Source organism: Paralichthys olivaceus, chromosome 2, assembly GCF_024713975.1.
Source record: "Paralichthys olivaceus isolate ysfri-2021 chromosome 2, ASM2471397v2, whole genome shotgun sequence".
Classification (NCBI taxonomy): Eukaryota; Metazoa; Chordata; class Actinopteri; order Pleuronectiformes; family Paralichthyidae; genus Paralichthys; species Paralichthys olivaceus.
In genome coordinates this window covers 3,528,619-3,552,021 of record NC_091094.1, presented here as the reverse complement: position 1 = coordinate 3,552,021, position 23,403 = coordinate 3,528,619, and the positions used below count along the sequence as shown (strand labels likewise).

The window sequence follows — 23,403 nt, the reverse complement described above, 5'->3', positions numbered from 1 at the left end:
TGAAAAACTGAATCTGTGTAATTTCCTTCAGATTCATCTTCAGCCTCCAGTCATTCATCCTGACAGTTATTATGGGAAAAAAGCTCCAGTGGGGGAAATTAATCCTCAAACACTTGCAGCCTCACAAACATTTTTTTTTTTTACACAGCAGCAGTTGTGTTTGGTGGCAGGAACGTTTGCACGAGTGAAAATACGACGTGACAGAGTGTCCTGTTCACGCCGCTGTCAGGAGATTATAGGTTGAAAGGTTCTGGAGGAGCTGCACGTGAGAACAGGTCTGAAGCTCACACGTCATGTCCTGCCTCCTCACGAACTCCGGAAAATGGGAGGAGGCCTGGGAAGAAAAATAGTTTTCATGCTCTCTGACATTGTGAGTGGTTCGGTGTCACTCACCGCCGTCGTCCGCTCAGAGAGCTGAACCCGGTGAAGGAGCGGCTCCTGTGCACCAAGCCTCCGTCTGAGGGGGAGTCGAATCGCAGCTTCACCGACATCCTGCGGAGACACAGAGATCAGTCGTGTTCTCATCATTCGTTTACAACCTGTGTCATCGACTTCTCTCGTCTGTTTCCACCTTGTTGTTTACGTTCACTTCGCTACACACGTGCAAACACTTACATCAACAAGACCACCCTAAACTCCCAGACCCTCCAGAACAGGAAGCAGAGGGGCAGCATCTCTGGGACACATTAACCAGAGGAACATCTTCAAACACAAAAATGTGCACGTCCCTGGTTTACAGCTGGAGGACAGTTCTTTATTTACAGTAGAAGTTCAGAGCAGATGGTGGAGCAGTAATTTTATTCTGAAGGTCCAGGGCTGCAGGTGCTGGTTTTATCTTCATGTTCATGTTCCTTGTTTTAATCTCAGTGTTTTTAACATCTAGAACATCTTTTGTTCAAGTCTGAGATGATGCATGTTCCTCTCCGACCTCACTTTCTGATGCCTCAATAAGCTGCTTTAAATGTTCAATGTTTTTTTTCTTCCCAAACGAAAAAAGCTTTGATTTTTCCTCACTCACTAGTGGACGATTAAGATTAAAATCAAAATCAATGGATTATTCACTGAGAAAATAACGAACAGGTTTAAAAATGCTCCAGTAGTTTTGGTGTAATCCAGCTCACAAACTATTAAACAAACAAAAACATAACCTCTGTGGCGAAGGTGATTATTTCCTGGCAGCTGAACACGTCCACCGACCAGTGAAGTTACAAGAAACTTGGTCATAATCTGTCATGTCTCCGTCTGTTCCTGAGGTATGAAGATGAATACTTGATAATATATATATATACTCTGAAAATTCAACATTGTTACTTGACTTAAACTCACTAAAACTGTGTTTATTCTGTTAAACACCTGAAACAACTGAACTTTTGAGAAACCTTTTGACTGTGTTTAATAATTAATAACACACTTTCTTGTGTCTCAGCCTCAGCTTGGTTTTCTTGTGACCATCATGTTTCATTGGTTCATGTTTTATTTCGATATTCTCTTCACTTCCTGCTCCACCTGTGTCTTGTTGTTGGTCACTTTAAACCTGGCCCCTCCCCCAGATCACCTGTCCTCATGTGTTGTCCTGCCTCCATTTTGTGATTTGATTTTCTCTGAGTTTAGTTCTGCTCATGTTTGTTCCCCAGTTTTTCTCACGTTGAGTTTTTCTCACGTTGAGTTTTTCTCATGCGGCTTCAGTTCTGATCGTTGGATCTCTGAGTGTTTTCACATAGAAACTGTAAGTTTGCTTATTTAATGAACTTCTCTTTCCTCCACTGTCACATCCTCCTCCGACATCTGCATTTGGGTCCTCAGCTGATTCTAAATGTGACACAATTTAAAATCTAATCAGTTCGTCCATGAGTCCAAATCACATTTGGCGCCCTGAGATATTACATTCATGAGAATGGGGCAGACTTTTAAACCTGTGATCAGATTAAAAATGTCCAATGTCCGTTGAAGTCTAAGATGTTCTTGTGGCTGAGTTTCTTTTTGCTCAGCGTAAAATGTGATTTATTCGTAAAGACAATGACCACAAACACATTTCCTTCAGGAAGGTGAAGAGGAAATGAAAAGTAAAATGGTCAGAGAGCGAAGAAGAGCAGACGATGTTTCTCACACAGGTAAACATGCTCCTCCTCCACAGATAAACACACTCACACACAGTCTGGACAACATCTGCACGGAGACGTCCGTGTGGTTCCTCTGACTCTGATTGAAGCTAGAACCAAAAGAGTTCAGAGCGAGTGGATCTAAATAAAAAGAAAACGTCTCCGCTCAGCGTCTCTCTCTGAATGAATGTTTGTGAACATCTGTCAGCCTCTGTCTTATTTCTGAACTCTGCTCTTTTTCTGCAGATTTTCAAAATAAAATCCGAGCTGGAGTGGATTCATTCCTAGTTTTGCTACGAGCAGAATCGAGGTCATCCGCTCTGAGTTTGACGCCCACCGCTCGACGAGGACTTGAACCAACGCGCTGCCAGTGTAAGTAAATCAGAAGAACCCGGTTTGGACGAGTCCTGACCCAGAATGTAAAATACACCGTGGTCCTGATGCCAAAAACAACACTGTCACCTAGCAACCACACATAACACACGAGGGATGGAGAAACCAGGTCGGATGAACCAAAGTCAGCCAACTTACACACACACACACACACACACACACTCGAACGTAAAGTTTTTTCTACTGTTTGTTTTGGACGAGGCGGCCGAGGTCTGTGTAGTGATGATGACTTTCCGTCTCTCTGACAGAAATTAACGTCCACCATGTTTGTCTCCGTTGATTAATGACATTAACTCTGGAAAGTAACTGAATATTTTCTCACATACCGAGAGTTTTTTTTTTTTTTTTTTTTTTACCTCAGCAATGAGTGGCCTTCTCTGCAGGCACATGATCGCTCATCTTCTCTTAACACCATCGTTTTACAATATTTTTGCACTGCACAATAACACAAGCACGTCCCTGAATGTCCAAGGACAAAAGGTGAGAGGCGTTAACATCAACTGGATGATGTACTTCTACGCTGTGTGTGTGTGAGTGAGTGTGTGTGACAACAGGAAGTTCTTCACTCATGTGGTTTAGGAAACTGACTGACACTCCTGATAGAATCTTTTCAGCAGCATCTTTCTAGTGTTATATCTGTATTTATGTGTGTGTGTGTGTGTGTGTAAACCCGTGGCAGCTGCTGAACAAATGCTGACTGCGAAGCTTTAAGAAATGACAAACATGACGGGGATCAGCTCGGGCGCGTTCGTCTGAGAGCTTCAGACGCACATAGCTGAGTCCTGGCTGAACGCCACGACGACCAGCTGTAACGAGAACACGCATCCACCCTGCGACGAGCATAACGTCTGTTTTCTGATCCGTCTCCACCCGTCCTCACCGTCACATCCTCCGATTCTTCAACATGTCGGTGAACAAATCACCTGTAAAAAGCTTCAGCTGCTTCAGTCGATCACATCATGCATTTGTTTTTTCCACTTTATTCAAGAGCGTGGTCTTTGAGAGCAAACGTGTTGATTTCATCTTCAGATTTTTGTAAAGCTTTCACTCAGAACCTTGCGCTTGCACTCTTATATACCCTGCTTGTGCTTCGATTTTCTCTTTTGACAGACTGGACTTGTCTTGGTGGACAGAAGTAGCGTGAGCGCAAGAGCTGAAGCTCAAGTGCAAGAAATCAAACATCTGAGTGCAAGTGCACAATTTTAACACAAACTCTAAAATCAGAGAAAATCTAAGCACAAGCAGGGAATATTTGAGTTCAAGCGAAGGGTTCTTTACACAATCTGAACGTACTCGTGCTGTCAAACTGAAGAAAAAGTCCTCGCAGCACAGAGATGTGCAGGCGGACAGGTGTAATCGATGTAAGTAAATGAAATTAGAAGACAGAAGCGTGAAATAAATAAATAATAACTTCAGTAAATTAATTAAACCATAACTAAACTGAAAAGATCAGAGCAACATTCACAGGAAATGTCCCAGATCTACTTCATGTTTAATATCCTGACACACCCTCTGCTCCTGTAAATGAGCTGGTTAAACAGCGTCACACACACACACACACACACACACACACACACACACACACACACACACACACACACACACACACACACACACTCATGCACAGCTGAGCTCTTGGATGCTTTACACTGAGACTGCGTCTGTAGGAAAAAGACAAATGGAGCAGAAACAGAGAAATAACATCTGACGGAAAAAGAAATCTGAGAAAAAGGGAATATTTGAAAATCAAATGTCAGTGAGCTGGTTTTAAGTTGGTTGATCAATTTAAGAACCAGGTTTCTTTTCCACAGTCGAGCGCCATGTCATGACATCACACTCAATGTCTCTGATTTCCCAGAAACATCTGTGCCAACTTCAGTCACAACATCAACCAGGGACGGCAGCGTCTCCTCGAGTGCTGCCCCCTGGCTCCCTAAATGTACGTGTGCATCCAGACACGACGGATCTGAAATATTCAATCTTCATAACAGACTACACACACACGAGATAATCTTAATGATTCTTTCTTCTAGACCAGCGACGTGTTGAAGAAACTGGCTAATCGTAGTATCCAGTATTAGTATAAAACCGTCTTGCTGTTTTCACCGAGAGCGTCGTCCCCTCCGGCTGATTCCACTAATGATTAATTAGCTGCTGTTTGGCTGAAGGAGGAGGCGTTCAGGTCGCTGAGTGCAGCTGCTGCAGCTTCAGGTTGGAACGAAAAGTTGTAGCTGATTAAAAATGACTTGAGAGAAACACAGAGTACACACGACTCAGGAGACGTGGAGAAGGGTGTGTGTGTGTGTGTGTGTGTGTGTGTGTGTGTGTGTGTTGTGTGTGTGTGTGTGTGTGTTCAGTATTTTGAGAGGTGTCTGGAGAAAAGCTGGGGGTGAGATCTGCTCTTAAAAAATTAGCCTTGACCTGTAAGTGATTTACGGGGTCCCATGTGGCGAGGAGGTGTGTGTGTGTGTGTGTGTGTGTGTGTACCACAGGGCTGTTAGCATGCAGCAGACCCTCACGAGAGGCCTGCACACACACACACCAAACACTTAACTGTTTACACACACTGTTGAAACCTTCGTGTAAAACACGGACAGCAGGAATAGATTTTCTTGTCTTTCTCTGAGGGTGCGGTGAGACCGTGTGTTTTAATGTGGTTTCAGGGGTCTCATTGATAATCTCTCTCCTTCAGCTCGGTGTAATTAGCCTCATTTCTACTTCCCGCTCTTGACTCCGGGTGAAACGAGCAGATTTGAAAACGATGGCAGATTAAAAAAAAACAAAAAAAAACAGGAATCCTGGGAAATCTTGAAAAGTCAGTGGGCCTCAGTATGCATGACTCACACGAGCTGTGTTCCAGTTCAGGGGCTCGGCTCCTTGAAGAGGCCTTCGTGGTCTACGCACCCTATGTAGACCACAGAGGCCGAACCAAACTGAGAGTCTGGTCAGAAAGTTTTAATACACTTGTGACACTTGTATCGTTCGCTGTTTGAGTTAAAGCTTGATAATCGAACACTGGACGTCTTGTCGCCTGCTGGTTTGTCACCGAAGCGCAATGAATCCTGGGATAGGTCGACCTGAGAGGGATCCACCTGTTGGAGCCTTCGACGAGAGGACGCATTTGAGATGTAATAGACTAGTCCCTAAAGATGCATCTCCACTTCCTCGCACTTTCCAAACATGGCGCTAAAAAATATCAAGGATGCGATCGCAGCCACCGCTACGTCCCCGATGTGTTTGTATCCAGGATATTTTCTTTTCTTTTCTGGATGGTTGGAGGAAGTGGAGACGCGGCGATAGGACTGATTGTCACTGTCTGGGATTAACGTTAGGAATTAGGTTGTGATGGTTGAGTGAGGACTGTAAGTGACTGGGAAATCTATTATGTCATTTGTGTCCCACAAGGATAGAAGTGTGTGTGTGTGTGTGTGTGTGTGTGTGTAATCCCTCTGTTGGAATAAACATGTTTTTTATCTAATGTCTAAGGTTTTCGTTCTGTTTTATTCCTCCATCTTTCTCCTCCACCCTCTCTGGCTCAGAGCGTCTGTGATCTGTGGGAGACGTCTTTAAATTACTTTAAATGCTCCTCCGGGACTTTGTCCAATTTCCAAGTAAATCCACAAAACATCTTTTATCGTATTAAGACCAACAAACGAAACAGATCTTTCTCAGTGTCGTGCCAGTGGAGGTTTATTTTGCCATAAATTGTTGGATCAAAGAGATTCTTCAGTGTGACAAGACAAACGAGAGAAGAGAGAGAGGGGGGGGGGGGTTTGTAATTATTGTTTTTAAAATTAAAACGAAAGTTTTTTGTTTTTGTGTCTTTTCACATTTACATTTACTTCTGATTCATGAGGAGCCGGGGAAACGTGATTGGCTCATTGTGGAAGGGTCAGAGGTCGCAGATGACTAATACCCCCCAGGGTGAAGAACTATGTTGTTGTGGGTGGACACACACACACACACACACACACAGCCTTTCTACACAGTGTTTGCTCACCGGCTTCTTTAAATAGAAGTGTTGGTTGTTCAGTCTCTGAGATGCTGTAAACTCACTGACGTGTGTTTGGTCAGTGTTTTTGTTCTATTTGAAATTTAGGGCGTTCTTGAAACTTTGATCAAAGTCAGTGACGAAAAGTAATTGAATACTTTTTGTACTTTTTAAGTTCTGTACTGTCAACACAATTTAGAGATACTTATAATCTTTGTGTACTTAGCCGGCACAAACGTCAGGAGCGACAGGACCAGGACGTGACTTGGTTTAGTGTGAGAGGTGGAGAGGTCATGGAGGGACGATTGGCCCGGGAGGAGAAATAGTTTTGATGGGATTTAGTCGAAGGTGGCGTTGCCTCCTTCACGTGGAGTCTGAGAGACGAGCTGAGAGACTGACGTCATCTGGCAGGAAGGAAAGGTGAAGCTGGGTGTCGTCTGCATAGCGGTGATATGAAAATCAATGTGAGTGGAAGAGTTTAGTATAAATATATATGGGGGAAAGGTCCCTTGTCATGAAATGTTTATGTATATTCACTTAATTTCTATTAGAAAATACATTTAGTATAATTGTAACCTTGTTCATATTATAGTTATCAGAATAAAGAGGAAGGTTGGTGTCGTGCATATTTGCAAATTGTGATATATTAATATTGAATCATGTAACATGGCTCTTTGCTATGATAAGTGAAGGATTCTGGATTTAGTTCGATGGTGACAAACCTTCCAGAACCTTGACCGAGCTTTTACGTGACCTAAACCTTACAATATATGGGACACAGGAAGTGAACCCCCATCCCAGGGTGTCAAAGTCATGTGCTTTGCATTATGGGTACTTCTGATGCAAAGTGTTCTGTTTGTAGGAACGAGGGGGTTTTGAACTGAAGTAATGTCCCATGAGATGTAAAGACACAACCAGAGGGTCAAAGGTCGAGGACAAAAGAAATATGTCTGCAGGAAGAAGTCACATCTACCAGAGTCCGCATGTTATTTACAACTGAACCTGAAGACGCTGGTTTATTTCCCTAAAGTGGCTCCAGGACACACAAACATCTAAAAGCAACTGATTTGTGACTGATGAGGATGAATCACAGGGATGTGACCTAACTGCAGAATCAGACCCTCGTGTCCTCACAACATGCTGAGGTTTTGTTTTCAGGTCATCGCATCGTTTGTTGTCTCGAGTGACTGATTAACGTTGAGCTGGAGTCGCATTAACACTTAGCTCTCAACGCTCCGCTTTGTCCAAATGTTTGGATTAAGTTTGGAGGAGAACGAAGGGAGCGGCGTGTTTGGAAAGACGTGAGAGGGAGGAGGTGAAATACACAATGTTCGGAGGAGGTGATGGGAAAATATGACGGAATTCTTCAATTTAAACTTTTCTCATACGAGTTTGTTCAATTTGCACAAAGTACCGATGAGAGTTTTATTGCTTCAGGTTAAACAAGATATAAGAATAATGTGTTTGAAACCTGAGGAGAGACAGGCTAACTGTTTCCCTCTGTTTCCAGTGTTTTATGCTAAGCTAAGCTACATGTCTCCAGTCTGCAACTTCATATTTATCGTTTAGATGTGAGGATTGAGCCGATCAGAACACGTAACTAACATTTATTATCTTTATTTATTGGACAAATCATCAGAAAAAGGTTTAGTTACAACAAATACTTCAGCAAAAGTATAATTTATAAGTTAATTTAAAAATCACAATAGTGGAAATGCCATTAATAAAAATACTCCTGACACACACACATACAAATCGATTTTGATGCATTAAGGTTAATGTAAAAAATAATCATATACAATTACCATTACATGCAAAAGTATGAAGTACTTTTCAATACATTAATAATATTTCATCCAAATATTGTCGAACAAAGTGTGTGTGTGTGATTTCTCTGTATCTCTGCCTGTCCTCCCGTCTCTCACCCTCCTGTCTCCATCGCCCCATTTGTCTCAATCTCTTCTCTCTTTGTCCTCTGGATCTTTTTTTCTTTTCTCTCCTTCTCCGCTCTCGAGTTTTTTAACCCCCCCCGCCCTTCTCCCCCGCAATGTGCTGTGTTGTGTGTGTTGATACCCAGTGTTCCTGTGTGCTCAGGCCGAGTCCGAGCCAAAGATTAAAGACTCTAAAGTAACACAATCTCTTAAATCTATTGACATGAACTCTATCGCACACAGCGTACATCTGTTTTCATGAGGAGACACAAACATCTGGGCTCCTCACACACACACACACACACACACACACACACACACATATTCATCTTCTCCAAAAGATGAAAAACATCTGGCTCCTCCAACACACACACACACACACACACACACACACACACACACACACACACACACACACACACACACACACACACACATATTCATCTTCTCCAAAAGATGAAAAACATCTGGCTCCTCCAACACACTCGTACACATCTGTGATGAACATAATCCTCGTCTGATTATGTTCATCAATAAACAGCTGTGTGAGAAACTATGTGAACAATGTCCACGATAACTTTGACATCTTGATGTGGATCAGACGTCAAATCCAGAACGTTTGTGTTTATCAGGAACTGACAGCGAGCGTCGTCGGGGTAAATGTGAGAAAATACATCTTCAAACCCGCTGGGCTTCACGAGCGGAGACAAAGAAAAGCCACTTACTTTATTTTTGTGTTTTATCCGATGGAAACATCAAAAGCTGCGGAGCCGCCTGGGTTTGGATTCTGGTGGAGTCACTTCATCTTCACACATCTGAAATAAAGAGAAATAAAGTTTGTGTTGATCAAACAAGGATGAAAACAGTTGTACAAAGCACAAACTGAGATTCTGTGATAAAACAGGAAGTAAAATTCATCTGCTCTTGATTACGTTGTTTATTAAAAATGTCACTTTCGGGGGGGTTTCCTAATTTCATTGTCTTTTGTGTACAGTTGCAAATGAATGTTGACGAGTGTGATCTTATTTTTTCGATTGCTGACGTTTTCTAAATGTTTGCTTTCGCTGTTGTCACAATAGATGAAGACGTACTTTGAAATCTCGTACGGTGAAACGTGGAAAGAGAGACCGCTCGACTGCAGCGGTTTCACCTCGAGCGAATGGACAGAAGGAAACTGAGATCGTAAAAAATACAGTAGAGGATTGAAACCACTTCTATCTGAACTGTTCCCTTGTTGCTTTGTGTCTGACTCATGGATTTAAGATCGAGGCTCCAATCGTTTGCTATGAACGGCCGAGGGACGCTGGGCTGAGTTGGTAAAATGTTTGATCAGCTGAGAGGAAATGAAGAAGTGATCTTTCTCTCCTCCTCTGTTGTTTCCGTCAGACAGAGACAGAGACGTCCATCACTAAACTTCATCCTAATTTCTCCGTTTGTGATTCTCAGTGTTGGGACATGACGAGGAGGAAACAAACAGGAGAGGAAGAGGAGGAAGAGGAGGAAGAGCCGCTCTGGGTTTTTGATTACTCAGTCTCTCTACGGACTTCCCCTTGATTGACCCTGATGTCGACATCACTTCACCTGAGCCCCAAACAGTCTGTACACACACACACACACACACTGAAATACAACACGTGTATATACATTTAACATACACACTGATGTGGAATCGAACGTTGTCTCTCTTTTCTTCTTTCACACAACATTCTGTCTTCACATGTCTCTTCTACTCAGTTTGTGTGAGTTCCTGTTTACTGTGTGTCTCTACGCTCTAAAGGAAACCTCTCATATTTACAAATCTATTTACATAAACTTTACCACCACTTACTTTTCCTCCTTCACTATTTTCAACGATTCATTAGACTGAGTTAGTTTAAGTTGTGCGATGGTTGTTGTTGTGTAACGTCAAAGTTTGTCCCTAAACAAGATTTACAACTTTCCCTTCACGAGTCAGTGTCAGCTGTCAATCATGAAGTTTCAGCCGTCATCAATTATTCAAACCAAACTTCTCAGAAACATGAACAGACATCAGTGTGGTCAGAACTAACACGGAGGAGGCAGGTTTAATGAGCTATACCGCAGCCAGCCACCAGGGGGAGATCCAGATGATTGGGCTTCACTTTTATGGAGCTGTCATGTCGTCCATCTTTATTTACTGTTATTGAGAAAACATAACGTTAAACTCGGCATGTGTCATTAAAACGACAGATGCTGCTCCGCTTACGGCTTCACCGTCGTTCTGTGGGATCATTTTAAAGAGAACGGGAACTGAACATGACACTTTAGCTACAAACTGAAAACTCTTCTGAGACGACTCCTGACAAACGACGCGAGTTTCATCTGCTCGTGTGCTGCAGACATCACGTTGTTGACTTATGAGACTGATGGATTCAGCAGAACACGGAGGAGAAGATGCTCGGAGCAGACGCGGAAACCCGAGGGTCGTATTTCCGGAAGACCGGGATTCATCGGAAATACTGATGCCCCCCTTCTCTCCAGATGACTTCCACAAACCTCTACCACGGATCCCAGAGCTGTGGACCGAAGTGGAGGACAGTGACTCTGCTTCACCGTGGACTCAAACACGCAAATGTGATAAATTCTGGATAAACAAACAGACCAAAGGAAAACAGAAGCTCCTCGGTGGAGCTAACGATAAATCTGACGAACTCAGTTGCCCCAGTGAGCTCTGATACGATCGCTGCCATCCGACATCGTGACGTCATGTCAGTCTGTGCGGTATCGATCGGGGAGACCCAGATGTTTTGCCTTTACTTTCGGTGAGCTGCCGGCTACGATACAAACGTATGAAGAATTGTGAAATTTCAATCGTCACCAAAGAATAATAACAGTCCTGGAACTTTATTCTATATTCAGACCTGAACTCCAGACCCCCTGTCCACTTTCTGTTACCCTGTGTCTGTATAATGTTGCTTTAATTTCTACGTGTCCGTCCAATAGCCTCGATATGTCTTTGCATTAGTGCAGCGGGAACCTGAGATGTGAAAAGCAGGGGATGCTTATATGTGGCACAGCAGGCTCGACTTCACAAAGCTGCTCAAAGTCAAGACTCCCTGTGGCTCAGGTTTCGGAGAATCTGGCTCCAAACCTGCACGGCTGCCAGAACCGTGGAGGTGCGGAGTCCCAGCTCTTCTCTTTGACGCTGTTCTCACATATTGTACATTACCGCTGCACTCGCTAACTCGTTCTTATCGTTAACCGGCCGGCTGGACGAGAATTATATAAAGATTTATTCTCGTGTTTTCACTTCTCGTAACTCACTCCGAAAGAAAAGTGTGAAAACGTGAAGCTTCTGCGCGCTCGTTACAGAGAAAGTGTTTTTCCTCTCGCATGATTGACTTTACTTGGCGTGATGTCGGCCATTGAAAAGGCCCCGTGGTGCGAGTTCAGCCGATCTGGAATTTCACCCAAGTGTGAAATGGAAATTCTTGTTCCGCCTCCTGAGGCCTCGATCGTTTTCGCTCTGACAGAACGACACTCGTGGAGGGGGGGGGTATCCCGGCTCAGCGACCGCTCATTAAATCCACAGACAACACAATACAACACTTGTCACACGTTTAACTCGACACAGGTCGGTTGTGATTTGTGTTCCAGGGGGAAGCTGGTCTCCAGGTCGCTCGCTCCTCAGCAGGTTGAGGAAAGTTTTGGTCTTTGACAGAATCTGCTCCTATATAATTATTATTATTACAAGGTTTTTGTGGATGATTTGAATTTGCTTGTATTTTCAGGTCCTGAGAGACTTTGAATTTATTAATTGTTGTTAGACTTTGAAAATGTTTGTCTTTTGTATCTCAGCTTGATCTCCTTCCTGCCTTTGTCCTGTTTCCTGCTCCTGTGATCGTCGGCTCCACCCTGATGTGTCTCGACCTCCTTGTGTATTTAATCTCTGTGCTCCTCAGGCTCCTCTGTCGGTTCGTCTGCTCGGCTCCTTGATTATTCATTGGTTCATTTCTTGAGTTCTGCACGTTTGCTGAAACATCTTAACAAATAGAAGTCTGTCAGTTTCCCTGACAACGTGAGCTGCCTCTTCCAGAAAGAAATGTTGTTGTTTGATATGAGTTAAAACCTCTGAATAATTTCTCAAAGATGTAAAATATTTCCAAAATAGATAAAACTGGAAGTATATGGAAATTTGGAATTGCAACCAAACTTTTGTTTACCTGCCTAAATAATCTGTTTGGGGTTGTTGCATGATTTACGTATATATCAGGGCAAAATGTAAAGTAAGCTAAAACATAACAGTATACATGTTTTCTGCATGAAAGTCCGCTCCCACATCCACGCTGTGTATTTTCAGCCTCGCTGCATGAAGGGTTCTGTACTTATACAAGATAAATATCATCGGAAAATACCGTATGTATGCATTATACTATACTTTCCTGTGTTAGCAGGAGATGTTAGTATCAGACTGTTTCATCGTATGATTTTAAAGAACCTAACAGTGACCCAGCGTCAGTAGAACAGACTGAGTTCAGCTCAGGCGTGTTGAGTTTAACGTCTCATGAGAGAGAAGATTATCTTCTATCAGTCGTGAACAGCAGAAGCTTCAGAACCTCGAACAGGGACCAGGACACATGTTGTGACATGATAAGAAGACATACACTACACACACACACACACTCACACACACAGAGGGACAAGCAGTACAGCTATAGATTGTGTCTGGTGTGTTTTAACACACGCTGCCGACACGTCAGGGTTTGACCTTTGACCCTGGGAGGTGTCCCGTGCCGACAGAGGTGAAGTGTTTCAGTGTTGCAGCATCGGTCGGTTAATGGCACATCGGCCTCGTGGGGCTTGTACATCACTGTGGAGCCTGGATGAACTCTGTGTGTGTGTGTGTGTGTGTGTGTCTTACTCAAATACTGAAAACAACAGTAACTTTTCAGTTTCAGGTTTAACATAAAACAATATTAAATAAAACATTTAACAAGTGGTTCTTCAATGTTTTTGCTTGTGATCATCTCATCTAATCTCATTTTCAGTACATATTCAAACTGAAACACTCAGCACGCTGTACTTAATTACGTTAAACTACTGGAAAACTCTGTTTTCACTGTGAAAGAATAACGTACTTACAAAATCGTAAATTACCGTTAAATTGAAATGATACTCTGGAAAAAGATTTTTTAAACTGTGTCTGTCTGAGGTGGATGAAAACATTCGGCCTGTTAAATAACCAAAACACTGCATATGTCTGGGATCATGAATAGAGAGCAGCTTATTTTTTTTTTATAGACTTTCTTTGCATTCTGTGTTTATGAGGCAGCACGGTGCAGCAGATCACCACAGGAAACATGTTAGAGAGCAGACAGGCCTTAGAAAAATAAAAATCCACAATGTCCCAACTGTGTGTGTGAAAGCTCAGGAGACCCTGAACGTTACCTACGACACATTAAAATGATTTTCACATCACTTTCTCAGACTCAGGTTCAGAGAAACGAAACGTGACGTCAGGTTTTAGCTGAGAACTCGTCTGTCGTCCTGTTGAATTGAATCTTCTGGTCCCCTGATCGACTGACTTGTTTTCTGCAGCTGTCGACGTTTGAGTCATTACATCCTCCAGACACAGTTTATTGGCAGCGCGGCCACAACTGCAGCTTTGTTAGCGGTGACCCATAATGTGGCCGTAATAGTCTGGGATCACCGTGTCACTGTGTCACACACATTTGAAGGGTTTTTAAATAGTCAAAATTCCTGCTCCAGCTGTGCATGGAGGTAAAACATCTGGCTGTTGATGTCTGGATAAAAAAAAAAACATCTGCTAATTTGCTCAGATGGAGGTGAAGGAACTGAAAGAGTTATTTCTGTTCTTCATCTCTCCTCCACATTATCCAGCTCATTGCTTTAAGTGACCTTTGTTTCTCTGCTGAGACTCAAGTGACAGCGAGGAATAATATTTAAGCTCCTCTTGTCAGAAAAAGTTCAAACCGTCTAAAAAAGTTTCACCCGTGGTTCAGTTTGATCCAGAACCAGAACACCTCCTCTGGTCTGAGGAACCTTTCACACCTGATGAGGAGTCTGAAGGTCTGAAACAAACCAGGTGTGAAGGCTCCTTCAGTTTCTGGATAATGAGTTTGTGATTATTTGACGCACAATGATTGAGCTCATGCAGCCTGATGTTACTGTTTGTTGTAACGTGAGACGACGCCAGATGTAAAAACGTCCGTCCTATAAGGTGTTGATTCGATTCTGACTCAGGTGAAATCTGTAAAACTCTATATATCTCTGAACCATCACTTTAACCAAACCAAACAAACTCTGCTCTGAATAACTAACGTAATATATGTGCATTCTTATCTTTTCATTTACTGAACCCAAACTCTCACTTTGGAAAAACCTCAGCACGTCAGCTTGATATTTGTTAGATATATATATTTGTTAACATATTTTTGTAAACCCCCCTCCAGAGAAAAGATGATTATAATGAGTGAATGAATGTGTCGCATGACAGTCTGATGAATGACAGATGTGTTCAGACGTGCACGTCTGACCAGGACCGGTTGATTAAACCGGGAGTGGGACGACTTCTTCTCTTTCAGTTCCTCGGAGACTTGATACAAAAAGTCTCTTCATGTATTTTAATAAAAACTCTTCACTCCCACTTCAGACCTGTTTTTTCACTGCAGCAGTGAATGGGAACAATGGGAATGTTTCCATCCAAACATCTCATATATCCAACATTTGCAGAAGAACTCACTTCTACTGCTGAATGTATTTTTCTCATTATTGTAAAGAACATTTTGTGCTGAACAAAAACACAGATGTTTTTTTTGTGTAAAATAATTATCTGCTTTTTAAAATTCTACCTAGTTTGTGTCAAAATATAGTTTTTCTATAGAAACCTCACAATTCAGGATTCATTGTTTTGTTGACCCCTTAAAACTGATTATTACAAACTGAGAGTTTTACTGAGGGAGTTGGACTGAAGTTTTGGTTTTGTCACGTCAACTGAATAAATCCTCCAAGATTGTGATTCTAGTTTATTGATTAATCAACCGACCAACGATGTTTTCATCAATGTGCGACCTTTCCACTGCCAGGGGTGCTACCATAGACAAACCTAAGTAGATAGAGCTGCCAAAACTGAAGCCAGAGCTTCTCCATTGCCCCCTGGTGGCTGGCTGCAGCATAGGTCATAAATCCTGCCTCCTCCATGTTAGTAGATGGAAAAAATCAAAGCACACGTGAAATAGATTTCAGTTCATATCACACTGATGTGAGTCCCTGTGTTCATGCTTCTCAAAGTTACTTGATTATATTGAATCCGGCTGAAATGTCAAGATTGACTCTGGCTCCAAAAAAAGATGAGAAGCAGCAGCACTCGGGTTAAAGTTTTACATTTCTGGGAATATGCTTTTTTTGCCTTGATGAGTGAGATGAAATGATCTAAATCCTTCTCATGTGTATAAAGAATTATTTAATGAAGAATGTAAAGTGTCTGTGTTCAACACATCTGCTCGTCTGCTGTTGACACCGAGTTATTTATTGGCAAATAAACGTCTTCATGACTGTTTGTTGTTCCAGAAGTGAACGAGAGTAAAAAAGTCACGTGTTGGATTTCATCGTGGATTTTTCTTTTAGTTCATCATTTCTCCAGAGGCTTCGTGAGCGTGTAGGTCACAGACCAGAGGGCAACACGTCTCCGTGTGTCTCTGATCACATGTGTGCGGGTTGATGATGTCATGTGACTAATTGGAAGCAGCATAGGTGTGTGTGTGTGTGTGTGTGTGTGTGTGTCTGTGTGTGTGTGTGTTTTAAGTGCAGATTTACAGCCTCACTGATTTATAGCAACAAGCTCATCCTGTCAGAAGTGCAGCTCTATTCCCTGATGCCTCCCACTTTATTATCCTTACACACACACACACACACACACGCATACACACACAGGTCTTAACCCTCATCAAGCCTTTGAAAAAGTGAGGACAAGCCAAAATGTCTTCACTTTCCAAAAATGTCCTCTCTCCGTAAGACCTATGCTCAAAAGACGCCTGTAGTTTCGTACCAACTCGCAAAGTTTCTCCTCAAAAAGTTCCGCCTTTGTTGCTCAACGTGCATTAGATTCATTGTGTTTAAGGTTAAAGACAAAAGATTATTGATTTAAAAGATTATTGTCAGAAAAAGGGAACGAGTGGAGGAGATGGAATAAGCTCAATATATATTTATCGATGTTTACATTAATGCTTCTACTCAAAAAGAAAATCTGTGGTTAAATCTCCTGCTAAAGCCTCTCTGAAGAGTGTTTGTTATTTTTTACAAATGTGTCAGCTTCCCTGTCATCACCACTTTGTTTTATCTCTGTTTCTTCTCCCTGTTCTCTGCCAGAACTCTTCTATAAAAAAAAAAAGAGAGAGAGAGAAATCCCTTCATATCAAACGAGGTCAAACGGAGGCTGAGCGTCTCCTCAGCGGGGGTCGTGTTTGTTTACAGTAATTATGCTAATGTGTCTGAATTAATGAGGAAGTCGTTTATTGATGTAAGAGTGCGACACGAACACAGATCTTTTCCTCTGAACACCCACATGACCTCAAGTTGGGTTCAGTTTAAATTTATCAGGATAGCTCAACGTTAGCAGCGTCACCGGTTTATCATTTATTGGAACTAACACTCAGAGCTAAAGAGACAAACATTTCACTAAACTGCAAAGAACACTTCCTGTTTTTCCTTTCAAACGCACACACTCATATAATCAGTGACAATAAAACCATGAACACCACATCACTAAACATGGGCTCGCTTCATTTCAGCACAGAGACGAATGCTGTTAATCCTGTGATGGTCACAGTCGTTTATAATGTGTCGCCATTGTTGAAAAGTCTGAATCGATTTCTGCGAAACCAGTAAAAGTCAAAACAGTTTCACACTCGGCTGCACAGCAAAAGGCTCCACCAGCTCCTTATTGTCAAACACGTCTTAATAATCCACACACACACACAAACACACACTGTCCTCGGCCGAGAGCGTTGGCATTTTAATTCCGGCACAATTGAACCTGTGACCTCCCGCTGTGGTAGAAATGACCCATGATGCAGCAGAACAGAGGGAGAGAGAAACCGAAGAGATGTGGAGGAGAGGAAGGGGGAGACGGAGGGTGGGAGGGAGGGAGGGAGGAAGACGAGCAAGCAGCGGTCCCTGACCCGGCTCGTTGTGTTGGTGTTTTCTCTGGCAGTGCGTCAGCTCGAGCTGCACTCGCTCAGGGGGTTCATGAGAAACTGACGCTCACGTGGCTCTGAGAGACAAACCGGGGGAGGAGGAGAGAGGACGGGGGAGAGGATGATGGGAGACTCGCCGGGAGGCGAGAGAGAGAAGAGATTATGTTCAAGAACCCTGATGTCTTAGAAGAGGGGTTTTACAAACGACAGGACAAAGACAACACATGGTGAAACTCTAACGGTTTTCTGCAGCAAATTTGTTCCCAGTTGGAACAGATCAGTAGTTTGTGCAGAATAACAGATTAAAAATAATTCTAATGCTGCACCAATTTATAAAGGGGAGAAATGTATGTCTGTTGTTGCCACAGCGCCCCCTGAAGACCTAGAACGTACATTACAACCGGAGTTGGAGCTCGCGGGAAGAAAAAGAGACGAGCAGCTCTACGAGAGAGAATATCAGAGCATGTTTCCCTCACCGGAGCTAAAAGAGGCCAAAGGAAGACAGATGTCGACCTGCGTTGTTGTCATTGGACAAAGAAGTCCAAACTTCTACTAGTTTGCTTTGTCAGCTGCTCCTTCTGCGACCTGAGGCCGATAAACCCACACAACCTTCATCCCTGCCTGACCCACACTGGACCTCCCAGTCGTTCCTCTCACCACCAACAGTGAACTGTTCATCCTGTAATTCACGCTGTAATTACGTTTTTTAAACTCTGTCTACACTTGAGTTTAATTTCGGCTCGGAGGACACCTGCAGATGTTTGTCATGCTCCGTCCTCTGGAGGCTGCAGGGAGGATCTGAGAGACACAAGGTCGCGGCGTGAGTGTGAAGACCACCTACATGTTGTGAAACACGTTCGGCAGTCAGGGTTCCCCACATTACCTCCTCGCCCCTGTCCCTCTGGAAGTCGGGATAGAGTACAAGTGGAAGTGGAACTCACAGAGTGGAGCTCAGAGAGAAGCTCGCAGGCCAATCAGCAGAGCGCTGGGTTGGTTTACGACGTCTGGTTCAAACTCTGAATGTTTTTATCATCTGGAGAGTCAGACTCACTCCTGCTGCAGCTGCAGGTCTGGGATCAGTTTTACATGGACAATAATATCTACACTGTTCAGATTATTCCCAATAAGACTTCAGTCAGCTGATGATGTTTACATGAGTTGCAGATGAAAGATTCCATTCATACCCGCGTTACCTCCACCACTGTCTGTGTGTTTATAAACAAGATTACACAAAAACTACTCGACAGATTTTCACTAAACTTGGTGGAAGGATGCATTATGGGTAAGGGAAGAACCCATTCAATTCCGGTGCAGATCGTAGACAGTATATGGGCGTGTTTAGACACACCCCTCGCTCCTTTCCAGCTCCGACTCATGGAATATCTATATATTCTATATCGTAGCATTTAGAGGACTGGTATTTATGCATGTTTGTAATTTGGTGCAGATCAGTATGAACTCTTCTAGTGTGATTATGACTCACATCAACTTTACTTGCTTCTTGTTTACAATCAAACGCAGCACGCGTCTTTAATTAGTTGGTAGCTGTCGTGTTTCAATGCTGTGAAAACTCCTAATGTCACTGGGATGTATACATCTCCACATAATTATGATTATCAATGAATCTTACATCAAACAAACACATCTTTTTTTGTGAATTGATGTTCCATGAATCGTTCTGGGTGGAACCAAGTGAGCTAACGACCACCTGAGTCCAGAGCGTCAACACAAACCCAGCAGCTTTTTAAACACCAACAAACAAACAGGCAGTTTTCAGCAACTCCAACGAACTCAAGACAAAACAGATTTGCTTATTCTGGGAGAAGGAGCCGCAGAGTTACTCTCAGAATGTGGAAATTACTTTTTTGATAAGAACGTTAACAATTTGTGCAGTTTCCTGAATCAGCTTCTGTGAAAATCTCCACAAATAGATTTGGACATTTGAATAAAAACGTCCAAATAAACCAAACTAGAAGCTAATCAGCTAATTGACTGATATTAAATAATAATAATAATATTAAACCAAACATCATCAACCAAGAGCAAACCTGCTCAAACACAACCTGTGAGATCAGGAACATTACATCCAACTGGGGTTTAACCCTCTCTTTTCTTCTGAATGAAATAATGATGAGATGATTCATCAGAGCTTCTTATTAAACTCACCGGACTGGACGAAGAACCGGTTCCTCTCAACTGTCACTGCAAGTCCACCACAGCACCGAGCCTGAGCCGACCAGTCATATCCAACCCTGCAGGGGAGCTGAGTGTGTGTGTGTGTGTGTGTGTGTGTGTGTGTGTGTGTGTGTGTCTGCTCGGTGCTGATAGCGCTCAGTCCTGCAGCTCCAGCTCCAGAAGTTTTCACCACAACATCACAAACACAACAGTGAGTTCCTCTCTCTCCTCTCTTGTCCTCTTCACATCTGCGCTCTCTCTCTCTTTCTGTCACACACTTCACTTTTCCAGCCCTCCTCCTCCTCCTCCTCCTCCTCTTCCTTCTCCTTCTCCTCCTCCTCCTCCTCAGCTTCTTCTCCACTCCCTGATTTTGGAGTGTTTCTCTCCTCCTCCTCTTTCAGCTCTTCCCACAATCTGCTCTTTTCCTTTTGTCAACTTCAATTAATTCACTTCATCTTTTTTCCTTCTCATCATCTCATCTTTCTCTTCTCTGCTTCTTTTTTTATCCTCTAACACTCAATCTATCTGCTCTCTCTCTCTCTCTCGCTCTGTCTCTCTCCGTTCTTCAGCACTTGTCATTCTTAATCTTGTCTGCATTTCTCAACTCTTCCTCCGTCTCACGCTTCATAGCTTGATCTGTCACTTTTCGTCTTTTCTCTCCGTGTTACTCTTCTTTTAGCGCCCTCTCTTTTTATTCTATCCTTCTTCTCAGCTCAGACCCTGTTTGTTTCTTCTCTTCCTTGAGGATACCCTCAACTGCACCTTTCCAAACAACCATCTTCCACTCCCCTCATCTCCATTTCAACCTCCACTCCTTCCCTTCTTTTGATTTCTTTCTTGTACTTCTTCTTTTCATGTTGTTCACTCGCAGGAGAAAAAGTTTCTGAAGCCTCCTCCCGTCCTTTTCCTCCCCCTCTCTCGTTTTCTTCCCCTTCCCCCCTGCTCCACTTGGTGAGTATCATGTTTGGCTTCAAACTGAAGCACTTGGCTCCGGCACAGACCACATACATCAGTAACGCTGCTGCTGCCTTATGTCCTGACTGACGGCCACGCATTAGTGAAAATAAACTCGCTGCACACTGAACGCAGACTCATCACGTTTGTGTATGATTGAAAAACCCTTGGCAGAGCAGGAGGGAGTGAGCGAATGTCTAAATCAAGAGAATTAAAAGCAGGAGAAGAGTTTAAAGACGTTTGTGTTCTTTGTTCAGGTGACGTTTGCTCAGAAAGACAAAGGCTCGAGTCAGTTTGACATTTGTGTCCCCAAATAACCAAGGAGACAGAAAGTCTTAATTATTGTTTTGACTTGAAAACTAAACCGTCTATTTTTTAGAAAACTTCACTTTGCTCAGACTGTCCACTGACTGACAGGTAGTAAGACAGACAGGCAGACAGACGGACAGACAGACAGGTAGTAAGACAGACAGACAGACAGACAGACAGACAGACAGACAGACAGACAGATGGACAGACAGATAGTAAGACAGACAGACAGACAGACAGATGAGCAGACAGGGTTAGGGTTCACTTTCTGTCTCTGTTGTGTGTAAAGTGTTTTTCTGGTCACGTCCACATCGGATATTCAGTAGAGATACTTGTGTACAAGTACAAGAGTACTTGTGAACGTGGTGCAGAGTCGTTAACAGCTCCTCCATCCACAAGCTTTTCCTCTCAGTCCTTCAACTTGCAGTTTAACTTGACGCTGTCGTGTTTGTGAGATTCTCCAGATCAGCCTGATGGTTTTGTGGTGAGGGGACGTTGACACTGGTTTCGGGGGTCGTGAGGGGCCACAGCAGTCGACTGACTGACGGAGCCGCCCTGCAAAGAGCTCGACTTCTTTTTCAATCTCCTTTTTGTTTGGTTTGTTATTTCAAAAAGTTGAAGAATTTAGATGTAAATAAAACTCTATCGGTTTGAATCAGGTATTTGACGATCGGTCAGCTGAGACTGACTGGTGATTGGTCTCGTGTGTGTATCGGTGGGACCTCGATACCACGACTCTACGTCACAATAGGTCGAAGTCAAACGTGTCGTTTCAGAGAGAGAGTGACGACCACTCAGCCTCGTATTTATAATTATCACCTGTAATCAATCTCAACACGGAGCGATGAACAGTGTTCAACAGCTCCAGAGATAAATGATTTACTCTTTCAGAAGAAACTAGTCAATTCTGTTAGAACTGATCATATTGTCAATCAGCTGCCACACACACACACACACACACACACACACACACACACACACACACACACACACACACACCCACACTCATCATCAGTTGGCCACTAGCACAGAAATACACACTGATGTTCGCTTCAGCTGGCACATTCATTTCACACACACACACACACACACACACACACACACACACACACACACACACGTGGCAGGCAGAGATAAGGAGGAAGAGACGTGCACATCCTGTGTATCTGGAGGCCTCTGCACCTCCACTCCCTCATCACACACTCACAACAACAGCTGACTGTGCACGTGTGTGTCGGCCTTTATTTCTATCTCTGCGAGGACCAGTCTCTTCCAGGACTTTGGGATTTTGAAATGAGACTGAGGCTGTTGTCACTTCTCACTTGTTCAAAGAGATTGATCTTGAGTTGATAAAGTCACGATAAGGTTTAGTTGAAGTCAAGGTTTGAGTTAACTTCTGTTTAACCAGACGTTCTCTCAGCGGAGCACATACCAGCGTCAAGGCCAAACAGTCCCACACACATCTGTCTCGCTCCAGTAAGAGAAGAACAAAAGGAAAAAATGAAGAAGTCTGACAATCGGCACTAAATTTAAACTCATAGATGTCAACACTGTAAATTTATTACAAAAATATTCCTTCAATATTTCCACGTCTTTAACTGAACCTGAGCAAACCTTTAACAGGTTCTCTCCTGCTGTAGCATGATGCCCCCTGCTGTTACTGTGAAGCTACTGAGTGAAGAGTGTTTGACCCATTTACATCCAGAGTTTTCCAGGACAGAGCTCAGGTGGAAACACAAGATCCATCACAGGCTCCTCTTTATAGAAGAATGGACCTACTTTATTTATTTATTCTCATGCAAACGACAAAAGTGATTAAAGAGCAAGAGCAGCAATTAACAGAATCCCCCCCCCCCCCCCCGAACTCTCACCCATCAACAAGCACAGCAAAACAACACTGAAACTTTTCACACGTCCATGTGTCATCACTGGTTCAGAGTAAAAACACATTTCATCGGTGCTCAGGTGAAACCACAGTTCTCTGCGGTTCAGACTTTTCTCAGACAAACCAGCTGCTGCTGCTGCTTCTGTTACAGTCTCGTCTGCAGCGGAGCCAGGACGAGCAGATCAGCATCTGTTACTATGGCAACAGCCACGGACCAGACTCTGGAGCCAACATGGCTGCCAGCGGGAGGAAACAGCAGCAGCCGTGTCTGTCCATCTGTCTGTGTCTGTCTGTCTGACTTCCCACATGAGCAATTCAATTATTATATAATTATACACAAGAATGATGTACAATGATATAACAAAACAAAATTATAGTAAATAAACCAGATTAGGGGGTTTTATATCATATTCTTTCTACCCCAAAACAAAATACACTTGTAATAACATAAACTTTAGCAATTGAAAATAAATATTACCCACATGCCCTCAGT

General features: G+C 43.1%; 1 protein-coding gene across 3 annotated transcripts in view; it reads right to left on the bottom strand.

The window, feature by feature from the left end:
- Positions 1–20,112, bottom strand: part of ripor3 (RIPOR family member 3) — a 32,639-nt gene extending 12,527 nt beyond the window's left edge. For all 3 annotated transcript variants that reach the window (XM_069531683.1, XM_069531690.1, XM_069531693.1), the window contains exons 1-3: positions 19,754–20,112; positions 9,140–9,229; positions 394–492 (exon numbers count right to left, since the gene is read on the bottom strand). In XM_069531683.1, coding sequence (XP_069387784.1) covers positions 394–491 — 98 coding nt within the window. In that variant the 5' untranslated portion in view covers position 492; positions 9,140–9,229; positions 19,754–20,112. The remainder of the gene's footprint in view (positions 1–393; positions 493–9,139; positions 9,230–19,753) is intronic.
- Positions 20,113–23,403: the final 3,291 nt, after the last annotated feature.